Genomic DNA, 24684 nt, shown 5'->3' with positions numbered 1-24684 from the left:
TATTCCACACCCAGTACATCTGGAATCTGGTCAATGGAGGTTGGAGCTTGTTTCCTCCTTGAGAGAAGCCACCTCATGTAACACGAAGGGTCCACTTCCCTTTCGGTCTAGTGCTGGAAATTCTGTGCTGAGTCCTGTTACTCCTCTGGGTTTCAGTCAGCCTCAGGAAGGAGGGTCTAGAGAAGTAGGATTGGAGTCTAAGGCAAAAGGCTGAAGAAGCTGGATTTGGGTTAGTTTTTTAAGGTACTGACAAAATGATACAGTAACTGTTGTCAAGGATGTATTGTTTCAGTATTGAAAAAAAAATATTTGCAGCATTTCCATAAATGAGGAACACACACAAGGCAATTAGAAGTTCAATTAGACATAATGAAATATAAATAGTTCTTAATAGTGTGGAGATGGAACTATGGGACTCCAGAAATTGACAGCCAATCAGCTAGCTTACATGGTCACTTAAGTATATTCCCCTCTTCAGGTAAAAATCTCATCACTCCACCAACTCTACCACCAACACACAGAAATATCTCTGTTTAATATCTGCTAGTCAATAAAATATATTTTTATCCAATTAGATGCAGGTAAAGTCAGAGAAAACTGAATGCTAGAGTAGTGTTAAGGTCCAAAAGTGGCTGTAATTGTTGGCATTTATCATGCTAACTCTGTGCTAAACTTTACATGCATTTTTTTCTTATTTTTTCATCATTAAGTAATTTTCCCAAGGTAACACAGCTACTAAGCAGAACTAGAATTTTAAAATCTAGGTTAATTCCTCAACCTGAAACTTCCATCTCTAGACCAAATCCAAGTTAAGGACATGGAATATTGGAAATTCCAAGAATGATTATTCAAATTTCTTATCATGGAAAGACCAACGAGTGAGCTTCCTCCCCGCCAACTTATTCTGCTTAAAGAAGAGCAGGGACTTTGTGCACATATGTGTGAGTCATGATTACATGCGGGAAATGGTTACATTGGAAACTATGTCCAAACTCTCCAATTGCTGATTCAGTTTCTGATAATCAGCTTATAAAAGTCCTGAGTAGATTAGAAAATTACTGAAATAACTTAAGAGTCCTGGGGGACTTGCCTGGTAGTGTTTCTTGCCAATCCCTTTACTCCACACGAACGGGAGGATGGAGATTGAGCAAGTAGCTTTAACAGAACAGCTCTTATTTCTGGAAAACCAAGAAAATCTGTTTCTCAGTCACCTCCTGTCCTGGAATTGCTGGTGCATGTTAACAGTAGGAGTTAGTCAGCTGGCCGTCCTGGAACACGTCTGGCTTTCTTTCAGGCACATTTTTCAAAAGAACGAGGGATAACTAGGTCATAACTTTCACTATGTTCCTTGAGACATGTTGGATGCCTGTGCTCTTACGCCCTGCAAAAAACAACTGCAAGACGGCTCCCTTTTGGCACTTGTGTCTTCCTCCACAAATCTGAGCACTCCCCAGTGTGATTGCTCTCTGAGCCATTAGATGTTTAGATTCTGCATGTAATGGTCAATAGGAGGTCTTCTTAGGTTATAAAGGAAAATGAAAGGATTTTTTTTTTTTCAGACAACCTGCTATCATGATTCCTCTTTAGAACTTGATGTCTAACATTTGTGCTGTAAGAGCGTGCTGTTATATTCATGGCAAGTAGACATGGTTTCAAAATTACATCAGAATAAGAAAAGCCTTTGTAAGGAGATCTGTGGCTATCCTTTGCTGGACACCTTCAGGGTGAGCTAGGTGACCTTCCATTCCAGATGCCAATGTAACAATAGGCTAAATGACCTCTGAGGACCCAACCCAACTGTAGGACACAAATTGCCTCGTAAGTCCATTCACCTGGAACTTTTCCGTTTAATTTCAGTGTCAATGTTCATGGAACTTTAAAGGTGACAAAAGAAAACCAATTTTGGATTTATGCAATGGCTGGGTTTGTGTTAGAATGCCTTCCCTCCTACCACATGTCAGAAATTGTCGTATATGCTAAGTGTTGTTAGAGCACCAAAACCAGCTCAGTGCTTGTGTAGGACATTTCTACATCTACATACTGCTAGTGACTCCTGAATATGTATTGATTATGTAAAACCTCCGCCTGTTGTTTAAAAATACTTTGAGTTATTTTATGCCAAAACAAAAACACATTTCTCAATGGAGATAAGTTGTTATCCTGGAATCTTCTTCCTTTCCTCCTCTTTCCATGGTTTATGCCTCTCTGGGCATTACTCCCTCTGTTAAATCTTCCCACTTTCTCAGAAACTCTATTGTATTGATTATCATTTCTCTCTCTCTAATCAATTCTCCATACCAACTGAATCCTCCCTTTGGCTTTAAACACACTCAACTGGCTTACTCTCTCCTTTCTCTTCACCTGCTGCCTCTCTCTCACCTCCTCATTAAAGCCAAATGAGTTGCCAATGCTCAATCTCTGCATACCCTTGCCTCCTTCTCCTCCCGACTCAACCCCTCTCTGTCTGGCTGCTGAGCCATTATCTCTACGGCCATTAAAGTTCTGCAAGTCACCCATGCACTGTGTATGTTTCAGTCCTTGTGTTGCTTGCCTTGTCGCAGCATTCAACTCTGTTGACCATTTCCTCCTTCTTCAAACATTTTCTTCCTTGAACTTCTGCTCTCCCTCCGACTCTGTAGACACTTCTCAGCCTCCTTTCCAGGCCTGCCTTCCTCTCTCCAGCTATTCACTGTTAAAGCATCTCCCTCCTCCTCACTGTACACGCTATCCCCAGTCAATCCTGCAGATTCTGCAGCTTACTAACCACTTCGATGAGACAACTCCCAACTGTGCATATGCAGTCCAAGCCTCCCTTGAACTCTAGATGTACATCTACCACGGCCTACTCAACTGCTTCAAAGGCACCTCAAACTTGGCTCATTAAATTAAAGCTTATGGTTGTCTCAACCTTGTCCTAAAAACCACTTGGTTTTCTCCCAGAATTTCCTATCTCAGTAAACACAACATCACTTACTTTGTTGCACCAGCCAGCAACCCACTGTTCTCTCCCTCACTTCCTTCCAATCCACCACCCAATATTGTGCATTTCTTAATTTCTTTCAACTCTGTCTGCTTCTCTCTAACACCCTAGAGCAGTAGTTCTCAACCTTGGCTGCACATTAGAATCACCTGGGAATCTTTTTAAAATCCTGGTTTCTGGGCCTCATCCTCCGGAAATTCTGTTTCTTTGTTACTAATGTTGTGGCCCCCACCCCATAACAGAAAAACAGAATTTCCAGAGGCTGAGGCCCAGACATCAGGATTTTAAAATCCCAGGTGATTCTAATGGGCAGCTGAGGTTGAGAACCACTGCCCCAGAGCAAGATGCCATCACCTCTTACCTAAAATAAAGGCAATAGCCTCCTAACTGAGCTAATCTGGACCCTATTGCTCTCCCTCCCACACTCAGACAGAATGATTTCTTTAAAGCAAGAAGCTGATGGTGCCAGCCCCTACCCAAAACCTTACAATAACTCTCCACCACTCTTATTTTGATGACCAAACTCTATAACATGCCCCTCACAGCCTCAAACGCAATGGTCTTTCCAAGCCTCAACTTACCCCATGCGCTGTTCCTCTCTGCTCTGGTGGGAAGGACCTTCATTCCATTTCCCATACACACCCCACTTCTTCCTGACATCAGGCTTTTGTAAGGGCTGTTTTTCCGCCCAGAGTGCTCATTCTCCCATCCTTGCCTCATTCATGAACATAGATTTTAGCCTTCCCATTACAACTCAAATTCACTGCCATGGGGAGCCCTCTGGTACCTCCCTAACGAATACCTAGGTCCTCAAAGCACCTAGGACTTTTGCTCATCACACTTATTACAGCTGCCATCTTATTCTTTTTAACATGTGAGTGTTTGATGAATATGTATTTCCTCCAATAAATAGTAAGTTCTATGAGGGAAGCTCCCCTCATCCATCCATTCTCAATCCCTGGCACAATAAATATTTACCAAATAAGTGAATATCCAAAATTTGTATCTTCTCAGAAATTTTTTAGGAAAATTTTTCTTATGCAAATGGTAACAAAATATAAATTTATGAATTCACAGTAATACATTTCAAGATAAAAAATCATTTTCATATGATGACTTTTCTGGTGTACTTTGTGTGTCAAATGTATCCTTCATATAAACAATATCTTCTTAAATAAGTTATTTTCAAAGATATTATAACTTCATTTTATTTCACGGAGAGTAAGGTATTGTGGGTGTATGCATATAATCAAATACACACAGAGTGTGATGGTGTATATGTCATACATAAACTTTCCAGTGCAGACATTGTAAAACTTCTATTTATTGCCAAATGGTTTGAGGCCACAACCACAACAGACAGAACTTGTGTTAAATAATTCCATAAAAACATTATAGATAGACAATGCCTTAGAATGCACAGGCAGGTGGGAAAATGGCTAAGATATTCTCAACTTGTACAACCCAAACAAAATGACCCTCCTTATCACAGACCTGGTGCCAGTATGTCCGATCTGTGTTTTGCCATGTAAGGAAAACTATATAATGCACAGGCAATGTGGGAAAGCACTCAACATTTTAAACTTTCTAAAATCCTAAAGCCAGATGTTGCCCATAATCCCCATCCATGAGGTCATATCAATGGGATGACAACATGGGACCAACATGGGAAATGTGTGTGCAGCCTTTTCTTATTCAAAGGTCAATTCTAAGATTGAACAATTATTTCCATTCATTTCCACCATTCCTGATCTTTTCTGATGGGTCCCTATCAGTCATTACTTGGTAAGTGTGTGCCAATCTTCTTTCACATCTTCTCATAAAAGCACAGAGGTGGCCAAGATTACTTCTCAGAACTACTGAAACTAAAAAGGTTACTTTCTTGGCAAGTGACTTTAGAATTTTTGTTTCACTGATGACACAGTAAATAAGCCAAATCCCACAAACATTGATTCTGAGCATTTTCTCCCCTGTAACTCTGTTGACTTAAGCCAAGAATATGTGTATGATCTTGTTCTACTACCTTATTTTTTAATTTCATGCAAAGGCCATAACAATTTTTTCAAATATTTTTTAAATATATTTTTATTGATTTCAGAGAGGAAGGGAGAGGGAGAAAGAGATAGAAACATCAATGTTGAGAGAGTCATTGATCAGCTGCCTCCTGCATGCCCCCTACTAAGGATCGAGCCCACAACCCCGGGCGTATCCCTTGATGGGAATTGAACCCTGGACCCTTTAGTCCACAGGCTGAGGCTCTGTCCACTGAGCAAAACCCACTAGGGCAACAATTTTATTACCACCATTGGTTTTGCAGTTTTACTATTTTATATATTATATGATCAATTACTGTGATTTATCATGAGGCTCCCATCATATCCTAGAAGTTCCTAAGCTCCAGTATAATTGCCTGGGGATCTTGTTAAGAAGGGTGGATCCCTCACCATATCCAAAAATTGTGATTCAGGAGGTTTGGAGTGGTGCCTTGGAATGTGCCTTTTAATAAGCCAGCAGTTAATTCCAATGTAGGTGGCCCTCAGAACAGAGTTTGAAACCATTGCTCTACAGACTTACAAAATCATAGTCCTGGGGCTTTTTAGATCAATACTCCAGTGATTGATAGAGAAGCCAAGAAAGCATATTACATTTTGATGGGCATGAAATGATCGAGAAAGGAAGACATTCAATCACATGTAAAAGTGCCCTCAAAGGTCTGCTTTCAAATTGAGTTTGTCTGTAGTATTTTGGACCCACAGCATCTTGTAGGATGTTACAAAATCTATGCTTCCTCATCTATTCACTACTGACAAGGTATGGCACTCTAAAACACTGCCTGGATATTCATAACAAACATGCCATTCACTACGATCCTTAGTGATTTCAAAAACCACAGACGCTCAGTCTGCTAAATGTGGCTCCCACAACCTCCTCATTTAATAATGCTTCTATCCCTCTTTAAGCATATTCTCTGCAATCACAGTTGGCTTTATTACAACTGGCACACTCACACACAAATCAGTAAAACCATGGAAGGAAATTAAAGTAAATTTGAGACTCTCAATACATACAAAGAAATTCCCCACAGACTATATAGGAGTTGTAAGTCCCAGAAGCAGGGATTTCAGGGGCGGGTGGGGGGGGGGGTGTTAAGACATATTTCCCCTCAATTTTTATTTAAAAATTACGTATTTGATATTTGTAACTTTTCTTTCAGAATATGTCTTCTTCTGAAGGTATCTTTGTCAGTAAAGAGTATTTAAGAATTCAAATATCATAAATTAGATTCATGACAAGGTCAATTATGGGGTATTCATGCGCAATGCAATACTTTCAAGCAAAAGTTGCATACGCTGGAAAATATACAGTAGAAGTAATTTCTGAGTCTGGAAGTCAGTGTGCAATGTGAATAGTAGTTATGTGGGGTCACCATCTACTGTCATAAGAATAAGCAGGAAATCTGGAGGAAAAGGGAGAACCACAGGTAGAGTGAAAAACATTCCCAATGCAGCCCAATCCATTATTGGGTTGGCTTGAAAATGGAAGTCTTGGTGAATAAAAGGACCAATTACTCAAAAACAAGAGCTTATCGCCTTTTGGGGACCTCGAATTGCCTGTCACACCTTAAGTTCAAAGCCTGCAGGCCTTGAACCTTGAAAGGGTTCTTGTCTCACGCTGAATTCTCTCACTATGCCTAAGGCTTTCATGTATGTTCCCTTACATTCTAGATTGGAGGGAGAGAGATGGGTTTTATCCAAGAATCATGAGGATATGGTATTTTTAAAATCTAACTGCTCATCATTATAATAAAAGGATGAGGATGGTCATTTTATGTTGATAATGATCATGATCATGATTATAGTAGCACCTTCATGGTGCTTTTATGTGACTTTAATGATGGTGGGTGAAGTCCACTGGGGTTACATGGCTTCAACTGCAAAATTCAGGCTGAACTTCAGCCCCAACTCAGCAGTGAACAGCCTGCACAGCCATTCATGGTGGCCCTGTTGTTAAACATGACAACTCTAGAGAGGAGGAGGCTAAAACTCAGTGAAGCTAAATAACTTGCACAGGACCAGTCAGCTGTTAGGTGGCAGACTCTGGACTTCAACTGAACTAAAACTACAGGCCTCTACCAGAAAAATGTTTTTGGTTCAGCCCTATATGATCTATTGTAATAAGGGCTAAACATGAATTAAAACAAACCATATTTCAATAAATTATAGTTGGATAAAGACATTCAGAATTGCAAGCAATCTTAGAACAAGGTAGAAACCTTGAATTGTTGAATTCTTATACTCCGTGTATAACTACAGAAATTATTATCTTTCATTATGCTACATTACAAAGTTTTAGGTTCCACTTCGCATAATGTCCAATGATCATGAGGATTGGTCTCCTGATTCTCACTCCTCATCCCTTGCTCTCAAGTCCCACCAAATTCCATCACATAGAATGAGTGATAATTCCTAAAATACATTTGATGCCCCCTCTCTCAGCATTGACCCTTTGCATATGATCCCCCCCCCCCCCAGAATACCCTTCCTTCTTTTATGTTCAAAACTGCTCCTTGTCCCTCATAGTTCAGCTCAGTCAACATTGGTCCCAGGAGGTTTTCCTGCTTCCTACACCCTAGTTTAGAATACATGCCTCTCCTGTTTGTTCCAGTCCCCCTTATCTCTGGCTTTTGGGATACCAGCAGGAGATAAGAGAGAAAAGCCTGGCAGGAGTGGCTCAGTTGGTTGAGCATTGGCCCATGAACCGAAAGATCACTGGTTCAATTCCTGGGCAGGGTATATGCCTGGGTTGTGGGCTCGATCTCAGGTTGTGGGGCTGCAAGAGGCACCTAATCGATGTTTCTCTCTCCCTCTGCCTTCCTCTCACTTTAAAATCAATAAAAACATATTTTAAATAAATGAATAAAATAAAAGCATGTCCTGGGGGGGAGGATTAAAAAGTAATAATAATTTTAAAAATAGAAAAGAGAGAGAAGGAGAAGCATGAGGCTCAGCTTCCTCTCTGCTTGGTCACTGTAGGTTGACTGTGTCCTCCACCCATGGCCACAGCTCCTGTCAGGCAGCACCCTCCAGCCAGTTCTGCCTCTGGGTGCTAATTGTCCTCTCCCTTTTCCTTTTCAGGCAAATGATTGTTTATTATGCCTCCTCATAGGTTCTGGGGCCAGAGTAGCATGGTGCTTTTCCTATATATTTCCCACATCTATGCAAATAGTCCCTTTATTAACTCACCATATTTACCAACCTGAGGTGCCATCTATCTCCTGCCAGGATCCTGCATGGAGCATAGCTGATACCATCTAGTAGCTGTGCTGACTGGACCTTCACAGGCCTTGGGCCCCTCCATCCTTGAAAAAGCAAGGTCCTCCCTCATGGGGCTTCAGAAGAACTTTGAAATAAAGACCAGTATGACCTCCCCATGACCATTTGATACCCAGTCTCTTCCTGGATCTTGCATCTAGGAATTATGAATCACCCTCCTATCCTCTGCCTTCAGCGCATCACTATGTCCCAACACAACTGCTTTATGACTTACTTGTGAGTTCATTCGTTCTTCCAGCTTCTTTAGGTGTTTTTGTTCTTTTTCATGTGCTTTCCCTCACATATCCCTCTTGTTACCTCAGTCCTTTTCTGCGCTCTTCCTAGAATATGCTTTCTTCCTTCTTCAGCAAGGGCCTGGCTCTCATGTTACCTCCTCACAGCTAGAAGCAGAATTTCCTTTCTCCAAGTGCTATAATGTTTGGCTTTTACTTCTCCAGTGGCATTCACCAGACACTATATTGAGCTGGAGAATTTGTAAAATACTTTATCTCCACAAGATGATAAATTCAAGCTCCCGCTAAGCTGGGCTTTATTACCCCTCAGATCCAAACACAGTGCCTTACAAGCTTATCTGTGCCCAAAAGTGTGCATAAGATGATTGGGTGGTTGAGAGATAAATAGATGCCTATTCTTTATTGCTTTATTCCTCCTGTAGTGGGATTTCTGAGCTTTAAGGTATCTGTTTGATATTATTTCATTCTTATTCACCGACTTCATGTTGAGTAAGATTAACACCTTCAAAATTCATCTTTTATCAACATAAATATTTTCAACACTTGGTGCACAAAAGAAATACAAGTACTATATAAACATGTGCATTAGCATTCTGAAAGACTTTTATGTTGAGAAACATGATAACAGCTTGAGTTCCAATAGCACTAGAGAATTCAGTTTAATATTCCATAGTTCTTTCAGCCAACTGATAATTAAGGAAAGGAACAGATCCAGCTTGGTAGAGAATGTCTTAGCCAAATTGTGGTGCTTTGAATGGAATAATGTGCTAATTGACAAGTGAGAAATTATTTAAATATCCTGTATGCATTACCTGCAAACAAGGTAGTTTTAAACACATACTCATTCCCTCAAAGTCTCATTCTACATCATATTTTTCAAATGAAATATGATCATCCTTAGAAGGAATTAGTTTCATGTTTTAGGCATGAAGAGACTGTAATATCATATGAGAATCATTGCTTACAAAGGACTGCTATGGGCAACAGACCTATTAAAATGACACATGGTCAGTCATGCATATGCTAGACAAATTGAAAAAAAAATAAGACATGAGATAGCAGCTGGAAAAAAATTTAAGTCTTTCTTTTTTTGCCTCTTGAAATATTTTTAAGTTAATCCTACAGCTACAAATAACCTGGCTTTTACAGAAGTATCTAAAGCTAACTCTGATGCCTAAATTAGAGCCCTCACATGTAGCTATATGAGAGTTCCTAAAACCCTTTCCACAGACTTTTAAGTCTTTGCGTAGCAGCATTTCTCTATAGCCCTTCTTCCTTTGTTCTCAAGGAAGACTATTGCTTCGTCTTGAGTGCTTCTCTGTCATTATGGCCCAGCGGGTATGTGGGCATGATAACCCACCCTTACCTAGTCTCAAACAACTCCTTCAACTACTTTGCCAAGTGCTCCTCACAAACTGTTGACACATACTCCTCAAGTGAAACATTTGGGCCTGCCTTGAGGAGAAATACTTGTAGCGAATCTCCTATGTGCCTAAATATTACCTAAATCAATCATGGTTTCAAATCGGCTCAGGTCTCATGGTTATCTCAAATGCTTCTTTGAGTACATATGGAAAACTAAGACAGGAAAAATGTTCTGTTAGTAAATGACATTGCCTTAAATCATCTTTCCATGAAAACCGTGGAAGAAAGCAGTGTGATTACAAATTGTGAAGTAAAGTCTTTAATGAAAGTAGTGACAGGGGGTGGGGGGAGTGCTCTGCCACCTACCTACTGTCCTCACATAAATTTCTTTGTGTTGACTTCGATCTCTCAACATTCTTGTTAAGCGGGAGAGAGCTATTATTTCTTCATTGTTGATCAGAAAACTGTAGTTGAGAAGACTCAAATCTAACTCTTCTGAAATTTTCTTTTAAAACCCTTGAATATTATAATTAAGTTAGCAAATTTTTTTTCTAGTTTGAAAGCATGGAAATGGTGTTAAATTTTTTTTTAAATCTAGCCCTATCCAGTTTTGTTCAGTGGATAGAGCATCAGCCTATGGACTGAAGAGTCCCAGGTTGGATTCCAGTCAAGGGCACATTCCTGGGTTGCGGGCTGGATCCCCAGTGTGGGGCATGCGGGAGGCAGCCAATCAATGATTCTCTCTCATCATGGATGTTTCTATCTCTCTCTCCCTCTCCCCTTTTCTCTGAAATCAATAAAAGATAGACAGATAGATAGATAGATACATAGATACATAGATACATAGATTTTTAATTTAAGCTATTTTGGTTTGAGTTTTTTTGTTGCTGGTTTGTTGTTTCCTGTTTTTCTCCTCTTGGATCTGCTCTTGGAGCTTTCCTTCCTCTTCCCAGAAAGGCCACTGTGCCCTTCATTCTGCCTCAACAGCACCCTGTGAGTAAACACTCACTGAACACACAGCCCAGGCGGACACTGTGTGAGGCAGCTCCTGCTCTTGGGAAAGCATAGCACCTGGAGAAGGCCTGTGTCCTAAGTGCTCCACCTGAGGTGACTTTACCTGAAATAGGACCAGAGAGGCTGCACAAAGGAAGCTCCTTGTTTGTGGAAAATGTAAATTTGCAAAGAATATTACTAGCTTCAAGAATGGTCTAAGCAGATGATGCAAATGCTAGTAAAACAAAGCAGAACATAAATCATTTTTTCTTTAATTCTAATTGTTTAAAGTATTATATAAGTCTGCTTTTTCTCCCATTGACTTCTCCCCCCCCACACTCCCACCTGCCCCCGCCCCCCCCCGCCCCCAGCACATGCCTTCACCCCGCTAGTGTCTGTGTCCATTGGTTATGCTCATATGCAGGCATACAAGTCCTTTGGTTGATCTCTTACCCATCCTCCCCATGTCTTCCCTCTTAGGTTGGATGGTCTATTTGATACTTGTATGACTCGGGCTCTATGTTTTTCATCAGTTTATGTTGTTCATTATATCCCACAAATAAGTGAGATCATGTGTTATTTATCTTTCTCTGACTGGCTTATTTCACTTAGCATAATGCTCTACAGGTCCATCCATGCTGTTGCAAATGATAAGAGTTCTTTTTTACAGCAGCATAGTATTCCATTGTGTAGATGTACCACTGTTTTTTAACCCACTCACCTGCTGATGGGCACTTAGGCTGTTTCCAAATCTTAGATATTGTAAAGTGTGCTGCTATGAACATAGGAGTGCATATATCCTTTCTGATGGGATAAAATATATCTGATTTCTCAGGATATATTCCTAGAAGTGGGATCACTGGGTCAAATGGAAGTTCCATTTATAATTTTTTGAGGAAACTCCATACTGTTTTCCAAAGTGGCTGCACCAGTCTGCATTCCCACCAGCAGTGAAGGAGGGTTTCTCTACATCCTCTCCAGCACTTGTTGTTTGTTGATATGTTGGTGATAGCCATTCTGATAGGTGTGAGATGGTACCTCATTGTCATTTTTACTAGTATTTGCATCTCTCAGATGATTAGTTATTTTGAGCATGTTTTCATATGTCTCTCAGCCTGCTGTATGTCCACTTTCAAAAAGTGTTTATTTAGGTCCTTTGCCCATTGTTTGATTGATTGTTTATCTTCTTTTTGTTAAGATTTATGAGTTCTGTATAAATTTTGGAAATTAAACCCTTATTGGAGATAACATTGGCAAATATGTTCTCCCATGCAGTGGGCTTTCTTGTTGTTTTGTTGATGGTTATTTTGCTGTGCAGAAACTTTTTTTTTTTTTGAGTACTTTAACACTAGCTAGGTTCTTTTTTAACTTTTTATTTTTATTTATTGATTAAGTTATTAAATATGTGTCTTTATCCCCATGTTACCCCCATCCCAGAAACTTTTTATTTTGATGTAGTCCCATTTGTTTATTTTCTCCTTAGTTTCCATTGTCCTAGGAGCTGTATCAGTAAAAATATTGCTACGACATATGTCTGATATTTTGCTGCCTGTGATTCTTCTAAGATTTTTATGGTTTCCCATCTTACGTTTAAGTCCTTTATCCATTTTGAGTTTATTTTTGTGCATGGTGTAAGTTGGTGGTCTGGTTTCATTTTTCTTTTTCTTTTTTTCATGTATCTGTCCAATTTTCCCAAAACCATTTATTGAAGAGACTGTCTTGACTCCATTGTATGCTCTTGCCTCCTTTGTCAAATATTAACTGAGCATAATGGTTTGGAACAATTTCTGGGTTCTCTATTCTATTCCATTGGTCTATATGTCTGTTCTTGTGCGAGTACCAGCCAGTTTTGAGAACGGTGGCTTTGTAATATAGCTTGATATCTGGTATTATGATCCCCCCAACTTTTTTCTTCTTTCTCGGGGTTGCTGCGGCTATTCCGGGTCTTTTTTATTCCAGATGAATTTTTGGAGAGTATGTTCTATATCTGTGAAATATGCCATTGGTATTTTAATGGGGATTGCATTGAATCTATAGATTACTTTGGGTAGTATAGACATTTTAGTGATGTTGCTTCTACAAATCCATGAACATGGTATATTCTTCCATTTGTTTATGTCTTCCTCTATCTCTTTTTTCAGTGTCTTGTAGTTTTCTGAGTGCAGGTCTTTTACCTCCTTAGTTAAGTTTATTCCTAGGTATCTTAATTTTTTTTTGTTGCAGTGGTAAATGGGATTGTTTTTTTAGTTTCTCTTTCTGTGAGCTCATTATTGGTGTATAAGAAATCCATAAATTTCTGGGTGTTAATTTTGTATCCTGCTACATTGGCAAATTCATTTATTAAGTCTAGTTGTTTTTTGATGGAATCAAAAAACATAGGGTTTTCTATGTACAATATCATGTCATCTACGAATAATGACAGTTTTACTTCTTTTCCAATTTGGATGCCTTTTATTTCTTCTTCTTGTCTGATCACTATAGCTAGCACTTCCAGTGCTATGTCAAACAGGAGTGGTGAAAGTGGGCAGCCCTGTCTTGTTCCTGTTCTTGGGGAAAATGGTTTTAGTTTTTGCCCATTGAGTATGATGTTGGCTGTAGGTTTTTTATATAAGGCTTTTATTATGTTGAGGTATGATCCTTCTATTCCCACTTTGCTGAGAGTTTTTATCAAGAAAGGGTGTTGGATTTTGTCAAATGCTCTTTCTGCATCAATTGATATGATTATGTGATTTTTATCTCTCAATTTGTTTATGTGATATATCATGTTTATTGATTTGTGGATATTGTACTATCCTTGCATCCATAAATCATTTTCTTGATGTGATTGTCAATACTTCCTGGGTTCCTGCTTTCCTGGGCTCTGTTATGCACAATACTAACCACCGTGAAGTTTCTCAGAGGATGGGAGACGCTTCTCAACACTGATGTCTCAGATCAGTGTCACCTGGAATGTCCAAGCTCTTTTCTGATGACTTAAATGCATGTGCACCAACCCCAAGTCAATCACTCTCTATTCTATTTTTATCATATATATATTTGATATGTATTTTCCATTTATAGCCTTAATTTGGGATTGACAATGAGACATCTAATTGAATACTTTTCAGACAAGGAACAATGCCAAACTAGCCTCATTAGAACTTTGTTTGTGAAAGCTACATACTTCATTATTCTTACTTTGAAAATGCAGTCAAGATGAACAAATCTTCCTCTGAGATACTTATTTGATCTAAATTAGGAAAGGGAAATGGTAGGGTAGGAAAGATACAGTCAAACAGGCATTGTCCAAATTTCCAAGTGATAGAAAATATGTCATTCCTTTCAAATTGCTGAAAATTGAACATAAATCGACAGAAGTAAATTTTGTCATACACCCCAGAAATTAGATGCTTTTATATAAATTTAAGAAGTGAATTTAATGTAATTATTAAAAGAAATTAAATTCCTCCATTCAACATCTAACCTTCTGACATGGTAACACATCTTCTAATTCTATGATTATGTGTAATAATAATGTAATGATAGTACTTCGACTCTAATTAATCTGTTCAGTCAACACATATTTATAGACTTCCTGTTATTTGCCAGGCACTGTGTTAAAAGCCTGGTGATGCAACAGTGAACAAAGCAGGGACACTGCCCTCAGGGAGCTTTCAGTTGGATGGGGGGGAAAAACATTCATTAGATCAGTGGTTCTCAACCTGTGGGTCGCTACCCCTTTGGGGGTCGAATGACCCTTTCACAGGGGTCGCCTAAGACCATTGGAAAACACATATATAATTACATATTGTTTTTGTGATTCATCACTATGCTTTAATTATGTTCAATTTGTAACAATGAAAATACATCCTGCATATCAGATATTTACATTACGATTCATAACAGTAGCAAAATTACAGTTATGAAGTAGCAACGAAAATAATTTTATGGTTGGGGGTCACCACAACATGAGGAACTGTATTAAAGGGTCGCAGTATTAGGAAGGTTGAGAACCACTGCATTAGATAAACACCACTAACCATCTACAGATGATGATGCCTGCTATAAAAGAATCTTGCCAGATGCTATGGGAACATACAACAGGCAAAGCCACTCTGGTCTGGGTTTTAGGAAGGTCTACCAAAGGAAGCAACATTGGAGTTGAAAAATGCATTATTGGTTGTTAACTAGGCAAAGATGGGAGTGTGGCAGGTGAAGAGAGAGTATGTGGGTTCCACAGAGTGGAAATATCCTGTTCAAAAGAACTGGGTAAATTTGCCTTTGCATCTGTTATGGCTTTTAGGAAAACATGTCTTTTTGGAGTAGTGTGTTGACTTTTGCTGCCAAATAGCTAAATATATGTGTTTTGTGATTATTTATGAAGTTATATTTCTCAGCGGTTCATGTGAACAGAATATCATGAAACAAAGTATTACGAAGCACAGAAAGCTGGCTATCTGGATCAACCTTAGAAACTGCTAACCAGATGCTCTTTTTGTGAACCATATTTCTTTTGAAAATCTCTATGAGGTCTTTCAACACTTTCCCATCATCTAAACTGTGCATCCTTTCAGGGACAAAGGGAGAAAGGTTAACCAAATTCATAATTTATCAGCCCACTTTCCAAATATGCTTTACTGGGTTCTGGTTCCCTGGACAATTCTGACTTTTGATCACTTGCCAAATAACTAATGGAAAATAAATGGCTTGATCAGTCTGTTACCTTCAACAGTTGTAAATCAAGACGGCCAGCCTCTCATAGAAGGGAAACTTAAAGAGAAGCAAGTCAGATGGAAGTTCATCAAAAGGTGGAAAACCCGTTACTTCACACTGGCTGGAAACCAACTTCTGTTTCAAAAAGGAAAGTCTGTAAGTTCCTCTGCTATTTATTCCACCTGCATTTTTAAAGTCTTGATTTCCACCAAACAGCTAGGTAGGCATTTTGCCTCAGGTTAAATATCAGTATTTTTTTTTTCCTTCTCTGTTTTACAATTTTACAGTATTATTTTATTACCATGTTCCTTTCACTGCCCATTCTGTTCATTTCTATGTTAGTTGGTTCACTGTCCCTCTTCATTTTATTATGGGAGCTGTTTGCTTGTTTTATTAAATATATTTTATTGATTTTTTACAGAGAGGAAGGGAGAGAGATAGAGAGTTAGAAACATCGATGAAAGAGAAACATCGATCAGCTGCCTCCTGCACATCTCCTACTGGGGATGTGCCCGCAACCCAGGTACATGGCCTTGACCGGAATCGAACCTGGGACCTTTCAGTCCGCAGGCCGACGCTCTATCCACTGAGCCAAACCAGTTTCGGCGGAGAGCTGTTTTTTGTTGACTTAAGTTTTTAGAAGATAAACTGCTCTTGACTGGAACACCATGCCTTTTGTTTCCCTGCAGATCACCTATGTACATTTATGGCTCATCATATTGACTGATTTCTTTTATAGTTACAGGTTTTATTTAGAGGTGGGGACTGAAGGAAGGGGAACCATAGACAAGGAGGAAGAAAAAAAGGCTGGTCTATTTTAAATTACTTTTGAAATCACCAAAGTTTAATTTGATTAGAAAAAAAATGCTATCTTTCATTCAGTGAATGAATAAAATGGGATTCTAAAAGAATTAATAAATATTCATTTAATAGAATTTTCCATCTGAACAAGGATGCTGAGTAAATATCTGTATTCTGAATTTTCAGGGGGAAACCTATTAACAATGTAAAGTTTTCCCCTTCTTTTCAAATCAGATTTATTATACTTCAACTCTACTCAATCAGGATCAGGGAAATAAAATCTTGACCTACTTCTTGGCTACACTGAAAAATAATAATAATAGTAATAATAATAAAAATAATAATAGCAGCTCATCAGAGCTCACATGCAACACTGGATTGCCTCAAACAATCCTTTGAGGTCAGCACTCTTATTATTGCCATTTCACAGAAGGGGAAACAAGGCTCAAAGAGATGATTGGCTTGACCAAAGATAGAGCCAGTAAGGTAAAGAGGGTGAAACTGGAGTCAGGCTTGGGCAGTATGACACCAAACATGCTCTTAAGTGAGTACTTAGTCCTGCTTCCCTGTACACTTAAACACAGAGCCAGTGGCAAAGCAAACTGCATCTGAATTAATTAATGAAACGTCTTAAATTACTTAAAAATACAATGCACTGAGAACACATGCACTATATTTTTAGAGTGCTCATTATAAAATTTATTTATTACCCAAGAGAATCAAATATGGTGTAGCTGAATTTCACAAATTCTGGCCAGTGCTTTTTCAATCTATAAAACCTCATCTTAACTTTTTGAGTAAAAAAAAAAAAAAGACTTTGATGACACCTATTCTGAACTCATGTTACTTTCTTCATTTGTATGTATTACGAAATATACAGATGGATTTTTTTGTGGCTGAAGATCTTTTTAAAAGGGAAGTAAAGTGTGTGCTCAATCCAGTGGTTCTCAACCTTCCTAATGCCACAACCCTTTAATACAGTTCCTCATGTTGTGGTGACCCCCAATCTCATTGTTACAAATTGAACATAATTAAAGCGTAGAGATTAATCACAAAAACAATATGTAATTATATATGTGTTTTCCGATGGTCTTAGGCAACCCCTGTGAAAGGGTCGTTCAACCCCCAAAGGGCTCGCGACCCACAGGTTGAGAACCGCTGATTTAGACAGTTATTGGAGGTTTAAAGAAACATTATATATTTTTTTAGAACAGGTTCACATTTAAAGTGTTAAAAATGGCCATCTGAATTTCCTGTTTTCATATAAAAAGGCAGGAATAGAAGTTAAAAAAATGTAGTGATTTATCAGATCTCTTGAGTCAAAGCAGAGTCAGTGCATAAGAGTGTTTTTCCTGAACTCAAATAATGACCTTTATCCTTCTTGATTCAGAGCTTTTTAATAAAGTTTAGAGAAAGAGCTATTTTATAGTTGGCTAACGTGTTTGACATCTTTATCGGGAAATAATGGTTTAACATTCCAGAAACCTGACAAAACATATGGCTCAAATATTGGCAAATAGTGTAAGGACCACAGCAAAATCTCCTTCATCCCCAGGGACACAGTAACCTAGCAGTGGTCAGCAGTCTAGCCACATCGTAAAGGCCCTTTCTTGTAAATGAGAAAAAATGTGCATTTTAAACTAAAAGATTATAGTGTTACTTTCTATTGTTAAGATCTCTGCCAACCAGCTAGGCAATGGTGTCCTTTAACTTCCTGGCCATTTCTGTCTTGGTTAATTCACTGTCCCTCTTGAAATAACTATGATAACATCTTTTTTATCAGTTCTTTCATATATCAGTCTCTGTACTGTAGGCTAACCCAAAGAAATACAATTTTATTATCCTCAGATACTGTAAACCACAGTAAGCTGACAAATATTGTCTAGTGCAGATATTTTCCAAGTTTATCCTATATAGCCCCTAAAAGAATTTGGAAAGATCTATATTACCTATAGTATTTTAAGGTGCATCAACACTTTAATCATAAGTTTAAACAGTTGCACAAACTGTAATTTCTGTTGAATTATAAGCATTTTCATTTTAAAATAAAAATATCACATATTTTCTTTAAATGTAACCACTGAAATAAAATACCATAGCAATTTGACACCTAACACTATCCATTTAAAAATTACATAAATTAGTTCTTTAATAAAAACGTTTACATTGTGTCACTTTTCCTTGAAATCATATTTTTGTTCTACCACTCCCACAGCATTTCACTGTAATGACACTATCATTTTTCATTGCAATAAAACTATGTATATAACTTGAAATTTAATTTTAATTTCTTGTGACCATCAGTCTCTAAATACTAAGGTTTTATATTTTTCTCTTTTAAAAAATTATATAATTTTTGAAAAGCCGTAAGTATAATACCAAATGTATTATTATATTACTAGTTATTAAACATAAAAAAGTGAAATGCTATTGGAAATACATCACTTAATCAACAATGGGGATTATTGTTGCTTGTTTGAAGGATGCTTCCCTGACATTAATATTCTGTATTGCTTTTTAAAATTTGTTTGATGCTCTTGAGATTTTTCCAAGTTGCATAATACACCATGGAAAGTTTGGGATGAGTGAGAAGGGTATCTTTTCATTGCAAAGTGGAAGAAGGGTGACTGTACAGGAGAGGTGGGAAAGGGGAATTGACAAGATCCTCAACCACAGGTACATTCTCCAGGAGACAAAATGGAGTTAAAGACCTGAAATTGCTTTAAACAAGTATCTGACCCCTTAAAACTATTCATGCTAGCAGACAAATGACGCTTCCAACGTTCCACGGAGTTCAAAAACAGTTTGATCTACTTAAACACTGAAACCCTTTTTATTCTATGAATACCTCTTCCTCAGATATAGCACAAAGTAAAATTAAATTCCATGCTTCCCAAATTATCTTAAATTCTGAGTTAATGGTACTCCAAATTGTACTGTTATGTTTTGCTCTATTAATGAAGTTTTAATATTAATAGAAAATGACATAAAATCAAAGAAATATGAATTAAACATTTTCCCCAATCCCAAGGTAGAATTTCTAGAAACTAGCTATCTTGTGCCAATTTATGATACGATAACAAAGGGCCAATTGTTCACTCCTTTCTTGTTCTAACGACCCTTTGAGGCAATGGTGCCTCAAATAACAAAGGCCTTGAGCCATAGGAAGTGAAAGGATTCTGATCCTCTTGGAAAATCCTCCAGTAGCCAGAGATCTTTCCATGTTCTGGGAGCCAGCTCATGTGTTTTACTTCCCATGTGCATTTCAGAAAGACGATCCTGATGACTCACCAATAGAACTCAGCAAAGTACAGAGCGTGAAGGTTGTGGCCAGAAAACGCAGGGACCGCTCTCTCCCTCGGGCTTTTGAAATCTTCACAGACAATAAAACCTATGTTTTCAAGGCCAAGGATGAGAAGAACGCAGAAGAGTGGCTCCAGTGCATCAATGTGGCAGTTGCCCAAGCAAAAGAGAGAGAAAGTCGAGAGGTGACCACATATCTGTAGGGACTCGCAAGCCGACCTCACACTGACTGTGTACAACGGCATTGCGTTTTCACTGCCAATGTCAAGTAAAAAAGATAAATTCGCCGAGTAATGTGTTTGTTACTAAATACCAGTGGAACAGTTTTTCCTCCGAAGCAGTACCCAAAAGCTGCCGGATTCCTAGCACATCTTACGTCCTAATGGCATTTGCATTAACTTCAGGACATTTGTGTAAGCTAGGATAAGCCTGGGAAACCATTTTCTCCAGCCCCAAATTCTGTGCCACTCCCATTTACGCTTGAGATTTTGGGTTTTGCCATTAACCGTATGCTTTTTTTTAAAGAATTCAGCTGTAGGAAGCAGAATTCTGGGATAACTCCCGATGGCCCACACCCAGTATAACCTTCTCCCCTTGAGTGTGGTAGAACCTGCAACTTGCTTCTAACTAATGGAATATGGCAGAAGAGATAGACTGGTGTCTCTCCTGATTATGTGACATCCTATGGCAAGGGTAAAGAGATTTTGCAGATATGATGAAGGTCCTTAATCGGCTGACCTTGAGGTCATCCAAAGGATATGATCCTGGGTGAGCCTGACCTAATCAGATGAGCCCTTTAAAAGCAAGTCAGAGACTCTCTTTCACTGGCCTGGAATAAGCAAGCTGCTATGAGTCCTGCAGCTTCAAGGAAATGAACTTTGCCAGCAACCAGTGAGCCTGGAAGAGGATCCCCAGCCTCGTGTAAGAGCCCAGCCACCTTGACTGCACCTTGACCGCAGCTTTGCAAACCCTGGGCGGAGGACCCAGCTGAGCCCTGCTTGGACTCCTGACCCACGGAAACTTCGAGATAATAAATATGTACTTTTTTAAGTTGCCAAGTGTGTGCTGATTTGTTATGTAGCGGTAGATCACTAATACAAAAGCAAACTTGGACTATACATAAAGGATCAATTTTTCCTAGAAACTTGCTAACCGTGTGATTTAGCACAGAAACCCAATTCATCCTTGACCACGGCTAACTCACTAGGACGGGAAGTAGAAAAGAGGCCAATGGAGGAAGGAAACATTTCACTTTTAACATACAAACTTTGGGGTATGGTGAGGCACAGAAGTTATTGCAAGTGGGACATGGAGTTCTGGAGGTCAAAAGTTGGCCTTGATGGATATATGGATGGTCACTGAACATGTGGAATTAGAGGAAAGTACTCAGGGTGAGCAAGACGAAAGACCTTCTAAGGCAGTGGCTCTCAACCTTTTGGCCCTTTAAATACAGTTCCTCATGTTGTGACCCCCAACCATAAAATTATTTTCGTTGCTACTTCCTAACTGTAATGTTGCTACTGTTATGAATCGTAATGTAAATATCTGATATGCAGGATGGTCTTAGGCAACCCCTGTGAAAGGGTCATTCGACCACCAAAGGGGTCGCGACCCACAGGTTGAGAACCGCTGTTCTAAGGGCTACCTGAAAGTTTTCAGAAGCAATGAAAGAAGATTAAACTCCTTTATGCCGTAGCAATTTATGGAGCAGCTACCAAGCAACAGGTACCATGCTTGGCCTGAAAAGACAAAAATAAAGACTCAACTCCTCCACTCAAGGAACGTACAGTGTAGTGGAAGAGACAGATGTTTACAACAAACACTGAAATGCTCTATGGCAAGTACCTTGACGGAGGTTTGGGAGAACGCAGGAGAAGGTACCACAGCAATTGACTTTGAGCTCAGCGTGGGCTCCCTCCCTGTTTCCCAGAGTTGTCAAATAATGAGCTTGCCTTAAGGAACTATTCAGAGTGTTGCTGGCAGACACAGAGCAAATGGTCAGTAGAGGGAACCACCTTGTAAAGGCAAAGGAGAGAGAGGGAACATGGTCCATTTTCAAAACAGCAACTCCTTACCTCAGATTGGAACATATGGGGCCTTCTGGGGAATGGTGCAGGATGATGCTGGCTTCCCTGCAGGGCCATGGCATAAAGGGCTTGGTTCCATGCTAAGGATCTTGAACTTTGTCCTTAAGATAGTGAAGCACCATTAAAAGGTTTTAAGAAGAGAGAAATCATTTTGATAGTGGTACAGAGAAAGGGATATTGGATATTATAGCAGGGAGATGATCTGGGAGGTTCTTAAGAAGGTGTTTAGGACCTACACCAATATAGTAGCTGAGAGACAGAGGGAAATGAAAGTGCAGGAAAAATACTAAACCAGTGAAATGGACAGGATACTGATGGATTGGATAGGGCTGGGATGTCAGAATGTGGAGGAGTCTCTGATGGCCCTTAATACTTTCTTCGGAAACCTAATGAAGATGGCAGTGTTCACTGAGAGAAAAAATTTCCAATCAACAGCTTGATAGGTGGGCCCATGGAAAATTAAATTTTAATGTGTACATTCAGAGTATAGACAAGTGATTTACCTTGGACTAGAGCAGTGATGGCGAACCTATGACACACGTGTCAAAGGTGACACATGCGTCAAAGGTGCCATGCGAACTCATTTTTTTGGTTGATTTTTCTGTTAAATGGCATTTAAATATATAAAATAAATATCAAAATTATAAGTCTTTGTTTTACTATGGTTGCAAATATCAAAAAATTTCTACATGTGACATGGCACCAGAGTTAAGTTAGGGTTTTTCAAAATGCTGACACGCCGAGCTCAAAAGGTTCACCATCACTGGACTAGAGGGACACCCCCTTCTGTGGAGCTGGGCAAGAAAAGGTGTGCGAGCAGGTATAGCTGTAAATGATTCTCTAAATATTATTTTAAACTCTACCAGCTTGTGCAGGAGGCAACCAACACATCGATTGGTTGTCTCTTGCACGGGCCCTGAGCCTGGGGCAAGGAGGAGCCTGCAACTAAGGTACGTGCCCTTGACCGGAATCAAACCCAGGACCCTTCGGTCCACAGGCCAATGCTCTATCCACTGAGCCAAACCGGCTAGGGTTACCAGCTCTTTCTTAAGAGTCAGTGAGTAACTCTAGCTAGTTTGATTAAGAAACACTGGTAACTGAAACACCAATCAGAAAGGATATATGCCCCCCCATGTTCATAGCAGCACAATTCACCATAGCTAAGATCTGGAAACAGCCTAAGTGCCCATCAGTAGATGAATGGATTAGAAAACTGTGGTACATCTACACGATGGAATACTATGCTGCTCTAAAAAGGAAGGAACTCTTACCATTTGCAACAGCATGGATGGAACTGGAGAGCATTATGCTAAGTGAAATAAGCCAGTCAATGAAGGAAAAATACCACATGATCTCACTCATTCATGGATAATAGAGACCATTATAAACTTTTGAACAATAATAGATACAGAGGCAGAGCTGCCTCAAACAGATTGTCAAACTGCAGCGGGAAGGCCGGGGAAGGTTGGGGGGCAGGAGGTAGGGGGGTAAGAGATCAACCGAAGGACTTGTATGCATGCATATAAGCATAACCAATGGACATAAGACACTGGGGGGTAGGGGAGGCTAGGGGACTGTCAAGGGCGGGGGGGAAAAAAAGGACACATATGTAAAACCCTTTGTAATACTTTAAGCAACAAAAAAAAAATTAGTGTATAAAAAAAAAGAAACACTGGTAACTGATGAATGGAAATAAAATATTAAGTGACACTGCATTACTTATTAATAATTTAAATGCCAATCATGTGCTCGAATCTTTCATAGCCGAGATTACAGTAAAACGCTGGTTCCGTGCTGATTCTGTTTTCACTAAATGCTTGTCCTCAGAAAGACGAGAATGGCCCTACCACCTCAATTTGGAGGAAAATAATTAGCTTTGCTGCTTGTTACAACGATCTTGTTACTTAATTAATGAAATATCTCTAGTTTATAACAAAATTCTCAAAGCCTTGGAACCAGATCTAAAGAGAAGTAAATGTATGAGGAGTAAATAATCTTCTTTCTGGTTTCATTCCATGATGCAGTGATTCCAAATGCAGTCAAATTCTCCTGGATTCTGAATCACATGAGGAATTTCAGAATCCTCAGCTTCCCACTGATATTTCTGGCACTTCCACCCTTGCTGCCGGCTAGCTCACCACAGGCTGGCCTTTCCCAAGAGGGCAGCCATTCCTCTCCTGATCTAAGAAGAAACCACATTTCTAAACATGTCTAAACCTTTAAAACTGTTGGTATGAATACAATTATAAGCATGGACAGAAATTCAAGTGGTTTTCATTCTTTACTTCATTTTAACTCTTTTTCCCACCCAAATAGCCACGGAAAATAGTAAATGTTTATGTGTGAGAATCTCATCTGATTATTTCTTGAGAACCTGCAGTTGGTAAAAAGAAATGCTCAATGCTTTTTTTAATACTAGGTTTTCTAGAAAATCCTTAGCTGGTGATGTTGAGGGGCATTTATTGGATCATCTTCAATTTATCACCTTTGAATTGAAGATGGTCTTTTGGGGCCCATTGAGTATGGCTTATTCTCAGGCATAAGTAAAGATTACCTGGTTGAAAAGCATTTTCCATTTTAGGAAACAATTGTGAGGTGATGTGAGAGACTATGTGAGCCAAATTCAAGGTGCACTGAAGAGAAGTAAACACCAAAAATACCCTCATCAGGATTTCCAGTCCCCAAAAATCTAACTCAGTTTTCAGATAAAAAAAGAAAAAGAAAAACCCAAGATGTCATCTTGTGTATAGACATCTTGGTGCCATTCCACCCCACAGATTCTTCTGAAAGATAGAGGGGTTGGATCCAGATCATCCCACCATCGCATCACTTCCTGCCAGGCTTGTGTGGATCAGAAATTCCCAGAAGCAGGGGCTCCAGGGAGAGGTCCTCCCACC

General features: G+C 39.2%; 1 protein-coding gene across 3 annotated transcripts in view; it reads left to right on the top strand.

Moving 5' to 3' along the window:
• The window catches only part of VEPH1 (ventricular zone expressed PH domain containing 1), a 208360-nt gene extending 187607 nt beyond the window's left edge, over nt 1-20753 (top strand). For all 3 annotated transcript variants that reach the window (XM_059686883.1, XM_059686885.1, XM_059686884.1), the window contains exons 13-14: nt 15616-15752; nt 19667-20753. In XM_059686883.1, coding sequence (XP_059542866.1) covers nt 15616-15752; nt 19667-19903 — 374 coding nt within the window. In that variant the 3' untranslated portion in view covers nt 19904-20753. The remainder of the gene's footprint in view (nt 1-15615; nt 15753-19666) is intronic.
• Nucleotides 20754-24684: the final 3931 nt, after the last annotated feature.

Source organism: Myotis daubentonii, chromosome 3 (genome assembly GCF_963259705.1).
Source record: "Myotis daubentonii chromosome 3, mMyoDau2.1, whole genome shotgun sequence".
Taxonomy (NCBI): Eukaryota; Metazoa; Chordata; class Mammalia; order Chiroptera; family Vespertilionidae; genus Myotis; species Myotis daubentonii.
Note: the sequence above shows the minus strand (reverse complement) of the source record. Positions and strands in the feature narration are given on the sequence as shown.